The 10,187-nt window shown below is 39.2% G+C and overlaps 1 protein-coding gene across 1 annotated transcript in view; it reads left to right on the top strand.

The window, feature by feature from the left end:
• The first annotated feature begins 12 nt into the window (after positions 1-12).
• Positions 13-10,187, top strand: part of BPTF (bromodomain PHD finger transcription factor) — a 54,014-nt gene continuing 43,839 nt past the window's right edge. Inside the window, 1 exon segment of the mRNA XM_017740752.1 lies at positions 13-307. Coding sequence (XP_017596241.1) covers positions 115-307 — 193 coding nt within the window. The 5' untranslated portion in view covers positions 13-114.

Here is a 10,187-nt window from a genome sequence, read left to right as displayed (position 1 = left end):
GGAGGAGGAGGCGCAGGAGGCAGCTGCAACAGCCCAGGCAGGGCTGCCTCGTCCAGGAGGAGCATCAGTAAAGTGGTGTACGACGATCATGAGAGCGAGGAGGAGGAGGAGAGCATGGTGTCCGAGGAGGAGGAGGAGGGAGACCCTGAGGATAACCAGGACTCCGAGGAGGAAGAGGAGGAGGAGATAATGGAGGAGGAGGACGACGACGACTCTGACTACCCCGAAGAGATGGAGGATGAAGATGATGCCAGTTATTGCACTGAGAGCAGCTTCAGGAGCCACAGCACCTACAGCAGCACCCCAGGTAGAGAGTCCATGGGCGAACTCATACAAGTCGAGGGCACCCCACATGCTCCCTCTAGGTTGGCAGATACGGTCCGTACTCCCATGCGAGGATGTGAGGGATGTCCGCAAGCACTCCCAGGGAGAGGGGTATGCAAATAACCACTGGCAACCCCGGGGACGTTGGGAGCATTGGAAGATGCTCACAAACGCGTGCACGGAGAGGAGCAGGGAGGGCGGGCGGCACTTGCTGGAACAAGGGGATGCTTTGCAAATGTTCGTGAGGAACCTGGTGGCTGCAGAAATGCGCGACCCACCAGGACGTGTTGCAGACAATGTCAAAAGTGTGTGGAGCATTCACTTTAAATTTAAAAACAAGGGAAACGAGAGGCATGCCTTGCAAAGAGGTCCTTTCAGTTAAATACAGGAAAGGCTGGCTTGTGCTTGCAAATATAGCTTGATGTTGAAAGGAAAGGAAGCACATGTAAGTTGAAGTGACTTTAATAAACCAAAAAACCGTAAACACCGAGGATTTTAAGGCTCTTGAGATCAGAGCTATAACTGGATCCAGCATTTACTGGCTTTAAGACAAAAGTAGCTTTCCAAGGAGGGAAATGAGGTGCATTGTTCAAAATGGAGATTGCATTGTTATAGTTTGGGGAAAAGTGCACAGGGCCTCATTGCAAGGATGTAAACCTAGTTTTAGTTCAACACAAAGATTAAAAGATGGAGGTTGAGTCAGAGGTCTTGCATTTAAATACTGTGTTTATCTTAAAATATAGCAACCTTTAAAACTGATATTGGGGTTAAAATTCATTCAACATAATAGTGGTTTTTTTTTTTCTTTTTAATTCTAGTGGAAAATTTGGGAAATTTTTAAGGCCTGCATTTCTGTTTGTCCTTAATTGGTTCATTCACCAAGGTTCAAAAATTCTTTTATTTAAACTTAAGCACTTTGGATTTATTTGAACTCATTCCAGAATGGCGTTCAAGCTTAGAATTTTTTTTTTTTTTTTTAAGTGTCTGAACCAGGAGAGTAGTTCAACTTAGAGGTAACCTGGTATGATTTGGGCTACAGGATGGCAGACACTGATGTTGTACGAGTATTTGGCCAGTCTGGAAGAGGGGAGGAACAGGTTGTTGGTGTGAATGCATTGCATCCTAATTAAAAAAGGAGTGTAGATCCGAGTAGTTAGCTGAGGACTTTTAAAAAGGGGGAAGTACTGGCTGCTAGATTTGTCTTTATTTGCGTGAGTTAATGATATCGGCTTATTCTGTGACTTCATAATAGTACTTTAAAAAGCTCTGTGTGTTTGTCTGTATGTATATTTTAAACTTATATCCATATGCTCAAGAACCTAAATGAATCAAAATGAGTACATACATTACTAAATCTGTTTAGAGATAATTTTTTAAAGATGTTAGTTTACCTGTTGCAGGAATGTCCTGCAATCAGATTGAAATTTTTTGAATATTTATTACTCAAAGATTGAGATCTGGCTTCATGGAAGAAAAAAGCTCCAAAATACTCTCTTGACTTTTAACTCTCCATTTTCTGCTTAGTTGTGATAACTTAATTTCTATTACTTTTTTTGGGAATGCTTATGTCAGGGAAATAATATTTTTATGATTTTAGCTGACTAGGTCAGGATAATATTTTTTACATGAGCATCCAGGTTTAAAATGAGTTCTGCAGAGAATGGGTGTATGCCATTTTTCAAATGTGCTAAGTGTTTTGGCAAATCAGAAGATAGGTCTGTGTGCATTGTTGTACAAGCATAGACAGGTTTTATGTGGTATTTAGATGTATCAGAAACCATTTTGATAATTCATATGCTTATTTCTCACTTGGTCAGAATGACTTCAGTTAACTTTTTTGAGAGACGTGTCAGTGTAAGGATTTTTATCTGTAGGTGATTTTGCTCTGTATTGAGTTTTTGAGAGTTAAAATGTTTATGTTGTTATTTTGGCAATTTACTGGTGGTTCTCATTAGTTCAGTGTTTGCCTAAAGGTCACACTCCCTCCTTCCCTATCTCCCAGACACTCCCATGTCCTTTTACGAAAAAAGTACAAACTTTTCATTCAGGAAGCTCAGTCCATGTCTCATCCTGGACAAACACCTGCTTTGGGACCGTGGCTCTGCAGGGGTGGCACTGATGGAAATCTCAGTCTTGTCATAGTCCAGCAAGAGTTGCTGGACACCAGAGCAGCATTGATAGGCAAGGAAGTGCTTTATTTCTCATCAGTATTTCTGTGTCTGATGGGGGCCAGTGCAGAGAGGAGGTTAAGAGCAGAGCAGGGGTCCAGAGCTGTGTCTCCAGTGTTCCTGCAGGGGCTCCAGAGCTGTTTGACTGGCGTGCACTCCGAGCCAGAGTTGGTCCTCAGCTGTATTTAGATACAGGGGGGATTATTTCCTATCCTTGTCTTCAAGCCAGTCAGATTGTAACACAGTGGCAGAGTTCCCATGCTGAGCTGGAGGGCTTGAAGGAGTGTCTCCTCCCTTGGCTTAAACTGCCTCCTGACAGAATTGTGCAGGTTTTTTACCAGAAGAGATGATGAACAATCCTTCTCCTCTTATCTTCTCTCAGTCAGTGCAACCTGAGTTACAACCACTTTCAGGATGTAGTCTTAGGGGCTGAAGACTGTTTTTGAGAGCAGGGTATTGAATAATTGCCATTCCAGTCAAACTTCTGCCAACTAAGCTTTTACACATTCCACTTAAGTGGGGGACAGGTTTTTTTAACTTAGTTAAGCAATGAATTAAAAGATCGCAGAGCAATGTGTCTGGCCAAGAAAGCCTCAGGTTTTGTGCTCTGACTGGGAGCTTATGCTTTATCTTGAACTTAGATGTAGAAGTACTTTCTACTATAATATGATAGTGAAATTAATATTGTTATAATATAAAATAATATTATCAAACTATTTAAAGAAGCAAAATCTTAGAAAAGATAAAATGTCTTTAATATACCACTTAGTCATGGTACAGTAAAAACATACTGTGTGAATAACAGTTACTTATTTTTCTTCTGCTGGACGTACTTTTGGTAGAGGGATTTTGTGTGTTTGTAATGTCCCTTCCCTCTCACCCCTTTGTATCCCCAGAAGGTGGATGAACTGTTAGGACAGGTATCCTCTATATCTTGTATCACTAAACATTTTTGCCGTTCCCTGTCCACTGTAAATTCTACTTGAGGCTTGTCACCGTTGCATTACAGTTACTAAGTATTTTTCATATGTTGAATAATTTTAAGAGAAGGGTTTAATCAAGGTGCCTAGAAGTCCTTCATTTTTTGTTTCTTGATTTTTCTTCATCAGAAACTGGGAAAACTGGTTTTAGGAAGAGCTATACATCTAGATTTCATCTGAGATCATCATCAGTGTGTCAAACAAGCAAATGCACAACACTGGAGTTGGGAGCCAAAATATTTATCTTAAAATACATTAAATAATATTTTTAGATGGATTTTGCTAGTCTGAGCATTTGCAGGGATTGACCATTGCTTCTATTAACCAGTTACTTCACAGTGTGCTTTTATCTTCAGAGTGAAAGAATTTAGCAGGAAACCACGTGCTGCATTTGGTGTGTCTGTAGTAATTTTTTATCTGAACACGTTTTCATGCTCTTGAAGAATTGTCTAAGTGGAGCCACTGAGATACAACATTAAGATAAGCAGCCTCTTTTGTCTGCCATGTGAGAAGATTTACCAGCCTCCCAAACATCTTACCTGGGGTACCCTCTTCTCTAAATTAAACCTGGCATGCTCTTAGTTTACCATTTAGTGATCTGCACTTTGATTTGTGCTCTAGAGGGAACGATCAGTAGTTCATCATGCCAATCATGAAAAATGTAGAAGAAGAGTTTTAACAAAGAAATTGTGTAGAAGGCCAGACGACTAAATTTGGGCTGATCCTGCTGTATTGACTTGTAAATTGGCAGCTTATCTGAAGAGAGCTTTGTCACTTCAGTCATCTCAGAAGCTCTAAGCAGCAAATATCTCACCTGTATACAAGTATGTGTGTTGTAAAAGAGTAATTTCATGTGCTGCAGATGACTTTATTGTGCAAACTTTTTTTGTAGATCTGCAGTAAAATTCTGTAAGTGCTCATTGTGTTGCATGGAACAGGTGTAAGGTGAATAAATGTGGATTTTAGTAGGTTGGGGCTGGCTTTCAGCGCTCACTAACTTCTGAAATTACAGCTTATCCTGAGTGTGTCCCGAGAAATTGTTTAACTCTTTCTGAGAATCATTCTGTTAGTGCTATCTGTGGTTTTGGTTGGACTTTTTTCTTTGCCTGGGTTCTAGGCACAAAAGGGTTGTGCCTCCAAGTCCTTCTCCGAGTGATCTCATCTGCTGCTTGTCTTGGATTAGTTATCCGAATGTTAAAATGATGCTATAGAATATAGGAGGCTTTGTATTCCTGGCTCCTGAGGGAGTGCTGATGGCCATAATGTTGAGAAATTAAATTCTTCATGTCAAATCAGTCGAGAACCCTAGTTTGGTTTAAAAGTGTACTGCTGACAGGTGTGCAAACTGAAAAAAAAAGCAGGCAAAAGTTTTACTGTTTTAAAAGAACATAAGGACATACTTTTGTACAAGGCAAGGTAGGAGTCGAACTTTACTTAGGAACACGTGTGAGAATTTGTGTGATGTGAGTGCACTCAGGATCTAGCCTAATAACCAGTTATTTTTTCATTTGTGTTTCAACTTCCAAAGCTTTTGTGGTGATTGGAATGCCTCATTTTTAATGTTGGCTTAGTTTTTTAAGTTTAATCTTATTTATTCTGTTCTCCAGACAAAATAAATAAATTTCGGTTAAGTGTGATTACTGCAGAGCAATATTCAAATTGGATCTGCATCTACAAGTAGTTACAAATGCATCTTATTCTTTCAGAAAGTTTTTCTGGAGAGACTGTTTGACTCGTGATTATTAGAAACATGATTATCATGTTGTCATTTTTAAAAGGGAAAAAAGTGTTTTGTAAAAGTCAAAGCCTTTAATTTCAGCCCATCCCAAGAAAAAGATTTAGATTTTTCTATTTGGGCACTGCTTTTCATAATATATTCTTATTTTATGTTAAACTCATCCATTTTACTGCTTTTTTTTCTTTGGTGGAAGCTGAGCCAATGTTCTCCCAAGAGGTTGACTTTTAATTAAAGAACCAGTTTGGATATTGCTGTGGCAAACATGCAGCTCTATCCAGTTTCTGCATTCTGCTGTGAAAGGAAAGAAAAAAATACAAAAAAGGTTCTCTTACACATTATCATCAACTGTTTCCAGTTTTCTCAGTGATATCTAACAAAAACTTCTGTGTTGCTATGCAGTCCCATTTGAAACGTTCCTGGTACAAAGCAATAATATGGGACAGCAAGTGTGTGTTTATTAAAACCAAACCAAAATAGGAGGGTCTCAGGGAGTTTGAGGGCAGTCAAAAGGCAAAGTTTCCAGGAGGAAGGAAAATGTCGGAGAGGGCGTCTTCTCTAAGGAGTGCTCATGCTTCCAGAACATCATATATAACTGCCAGCTGGTCTTTATGTTGAAAAGTTTTTGCAGTGACTCACGATCTGGAAAACAAAACCAGCCCAGTTCTACTTTACTAAAGATGAACTTTCGTGTAAGTGTAGTGTGGTTTGACTTGGCTCATGGAACTTGAAGCCAAAATTTAAATCTTTTTTTGGGAAAATTGAAAGTCTTTTCTGGGGTCAATTAGTGGAGTGTGACTGGAGGGGTGGGGATTTGTTCTGTATTTTCCCCCCTCCTGTGACAGGTTGCTGAAGTATCTGAAACTCCTAGGTATCTTTTCTCTCCCCAATGCTTCTACCAAGTTTATCTTCTCCATGGCAGCTGTCATCAGGAACTCTGAGCTGGAGAGCCCAAGTGCTGAGAAATTATGAGGAAGGGAAAGTTCTTAGAGAAGAGAAATGAGACCAGCTGTGAACTTTCAAATCAAGGGAGGCTGGAACCAGTGTTTATTTTTCAGGTCAGATTAATGCAGCCACCACTCTGTCCCTGTTTAAACAAGACAGTGGTCTGAAGGACCTCCATCCACCAGTCCAATATTTGAAATATGTTGGATTGAAAGCCTGTGTTTTCTGGAGGGGAGGGATGTGTAACGTCAGTGAGACAAGGCAAAACTGGATTTTGGTGATTTTTGTTAGCCTACACGTGTATGGTGATTGAATACAACTAAAGCTGAGGAGCCTGAAAGTGATTTAGTTGTGATACAATCTTTTTGTATTCTGGACAGTGATGTCTATAGTTAATTCAGGTACTCTGTTTACATAAACCAGCAGATGTGTTAAAGATGGTTAAAGTAGTTTTAAATTCTGTATTCTCCTGAGGTAAAGAGTAGATATGACTTTCCCTTTTCTTCTTTCAGTCTGTGAATGAAAAGAGAGGCAAGGGGTTTGGTCCTTTTAAATTCTGTTTCATTTCTAAATTCTGAAAGGTTGAATTGATGGAAGTGAAAAAAAATAAAGCAGTGGTTTGGGGTTTTTAAGTAAATTCTGGTTTTGGGCATTCAGACGGTTACTTGAGTAACTTTGTTTTATTTCAAATATCATTAGTGTGTTGGCTTAAATATTTGTAATATAAATTATTTTAGTAGATTATCCTAAGTGTAGACTATAATTATCAGTATCTATAATTAAATGTGCCATGGGAATAGAATTGTTTACCCTTTAATCTTAATTACAGGCAGCTCTTCAACTAGGGACGGGTAACCACTGCAGACTGCTTCAGCACTTGGGGAGATGATCAGTGAAGGATTTGCCATTTAAAAGAATTTTGTGCTAGATAGAAATGTAGTGCTGAGACACTCGAGGGGATCCGGATCCTGTCAGTAGTCCAGCTGTGGCAGCAGGAGGCTGTTGGCAAATCTATTTTTTTCCTCCAAATAGAGCTATGGAATTTGAGTGGTGTAGAAGTGGACATTTTCTGCCTTTGTATTGCCTCAAATGTAGAGGTAAAATTTGATTCAGACTTAGTTAATATGCAGAAACTATCTCAGAAGTATCCAATTTGCATGTAATAAAATTTGAGTACGTTTTGGGAAACTTCAGTGTGGGTAAATTGAGAGTAGATTTCTTGAATTGAGAGTAGTTACATGAAGCTTCAGTTTAAAGTGTGGTCAGTCAAGTGGTGGTGCTTAAAGGAGAGGGAAGCTGCCAGTGCACCTGCTCTGCAATCCTCTTCATGGATTTGGGGTTAAACAAAATAGTACATACTGCAGTTTCTATTTAAAACAAAAATTCCCTGTCGAGGCCCAAATACTTGACAAATGACAACAAATTTAAAAAAAAAAAAAAAAAGTTGTCAAATCCTAGTATCTCTAAAATAATTTAAACCAAAATAAAGTGTTTGAAGTGGCCAGAGTTCTTTGTTGGGCTGTGGGTTTTTTGTGTCTGCCAGTGAATGTCAAATTTAAATATTGGTCCACTTGCCTCATGAAAAAGAAGATTGTCTTTGAAAGTGAAGAGCTTGAAAAATTGGTTATGTTTATGGTAGGAAGACATTTTTCAACGTTTGAGGGATTTTGTGTTTATGAGGCACAGTTGGGTAAAAATGGACTGTGATCTTCAGAAACCTTCACACAGGAGGTGGAACTGCTCTGAAGCAGGGTGAGCTCTGTGGGTTGTCGGCGCACTGAAAAATCAGCAGTGAAGAAAGGTTGTCCACCCAACCAGTAAAATACCAACATTTCAGCTCAAAAAAGAGACATGTAGCACTTTGACATCATTATATCATATTCCACTGACCTGCACTTTTAATTTCAGTTCAGCAGCCACTTACAATGCTTCAAGATTTATGAGCACCTTGGCAGAGAGTGTCCATCCTTTTCACTGGAGATTATTAGACTGCTTGGGTTTGTTGGTTTGGGCTTTTGAGGTTTTTTTAAAAGGTGTCTGAGTGTTTCTTGAGATCACAGTTGATGTATTGGTCAGTAATACATTTAAGCACAAATTGCTTGGAATTTCTGAATTCCCAAATCACACTTTGTGATTCTCTTCTCAACTTCTGATTCTCTTCAACCCCAGTACAGAGAATATTAATAACAAATTGAAAGTGAAATTGGAAAGAAAAGAAGCCAGCATAAAAAGATTTGAAATACTGTGCCATCAAGTCATTCAAGAAAAATAGTTTCTTTCTAAATATTCTGCATCTTTGAATACTTGCCTTTTTTAGCTCTGGAAACCAGTTTATATTTAGTCTAGAATTGTTCAGAGCAGTTCAGTGTCCGAAAAGAAATTATTTGAGCTCTTGAGCTGTGGTGTGTGGTTTCCAGTGTGGATGGGGAGTGTTGAGGTGTGCAATATCATAATGTGCTGCAACTGTGTGGCCTAACACAAATGAAGCACACATTTTATAATGCAGTGTTCTTTTCCTGTTGTCTGTTTTACTATTGCTTTTGAAATTTCTGTTCTTTATACCAAAGAAAACATGAAAATACATAAATTGATTTAAGTGACTAATGCAGCCGTAGGGTTGCGTTGTGCTTGCACCAAAGTACAGTTCTTTATTATGCTATTGTGACATATTTGTATCCCAATAACACATTTCTTCTAGATCTCTAATTGTACCAATGTGCTTCCTTTGTAAGAGGAAGTGTTAGAGACTAACTTCTTCAGAACAAATTAGGAATGCCTTGTTTTAAGGTTCTTTTTTTATTCCCTTATTAATTTCACGTGGCAAATATGCGAATGGCCTCCTTGCACCAGGAGAGGTTTGGATTATATATTAGGAAACTTTGTTTCGCTGAAAGGGTTGTAAAGCACTGAACCAGGCTGCTCAGGAAACTGGTGTAAGTCATCACCCCTGGAGGTGTTCAAAAATGTGTGGATATGGCACTTGAGGACATGGTGGTGAGGCTGGGCTGATGGTTGGGCTTGATCTTGAAGGTGTTTCCCAACCTTAATAATTCTGTGATTCCATACCATGGTTATCTCATGTGAAAGAGACATCAGCAAAATTGGTATATTGGGAGTCCATTTGTTTCAGCAGTATTCCTTCACTCTGGTTTATCTTTGTCTAAAATTCCTGGGGGGATTTGTCACTTCTGATTAATTCAGGTAAAGCAGGGTTAACACCCTTGCTGCTCCCTTTCTTGAAGGGCTGTTTTATGGCTTTACTGCATGACAGACACGTTTTTTCTGCTACAGTTGCAAACACTGGAAAGAATCCTGGTTGATAGCTTTGCTGTTTTTTGTGATATTTGGACTCTGTGAGGGCCATCACTGATTTCAGAATATCTGTTCGGTGGAGGTGGTGGTGTTGTCTTGCATGGCCAACTAGGACTGCAATGTTGAAGGAAGCTTCAGGACCCTGAAGTAGTTTATTGTGGGAATGTGTCTTTCTTTTGCTTTGGGGTCTTTTAATTAAACCAGCTGTGCCTTATGCATATATGATTTTGGATCATGGTGATAGAAAAGTTGGGTTTAATCTAGAGAACACTTGCTTTGTGCGTGGCTGTGAAACTCCTTTGTCTTTGTGTGTTTGCCATGATTAAACATTTTCCACTGATTTGTGCAGAGGCATGTTGGAAGAGAGTCATAGAAACATTCTTTCATTTTCCACAGTCAGAACTCAAACTTCGCTAAACTTGGAAAGTTATTTTTATCCACAGATGATGTTGACCTACTACTTCTGTAATGGAAACATCTTGCAGTTCATCTTCTGTATTGTTTGGGTGTGTGATTTGTTGCATAAGATTTCATTCTTTAACGTTGGAAAGGGAGAGCTGTATCTGGTGCCCTCTTGCCATACCAGCCTAAGGGTTGATTTATTTCTCTGGAATCATTTGTTGTGCATCAGAATGTTTCTTAGAGTAGCTTTTCTTTCTGGTAACTATTTTTTCCCCCTTTTCAATGCTTTAAAATTTTAATGATGGTGTTTCAGGTTCAGCA

This window comes from Corvus brachyrhynchos, unplaced genomic scaffold (genome assembly GCF_000691975.1).
Source record: "Corvus brachyrhynchos isolate BGI_N302 unplaced genomic scaffold, ASM69197v1 scaffold218, whole genome shotgun sequence".
NCBI classification, from domain to species: domain Eukaryota; kingdom Metazoa; phylum Chordata; class Aves; order Passeriformes; family Corvidae; genus Corvus; species Corvus brachyrhynchos.
This window is presented reverse-complemented; position numbering and strand designations above follow the sequence as displayed.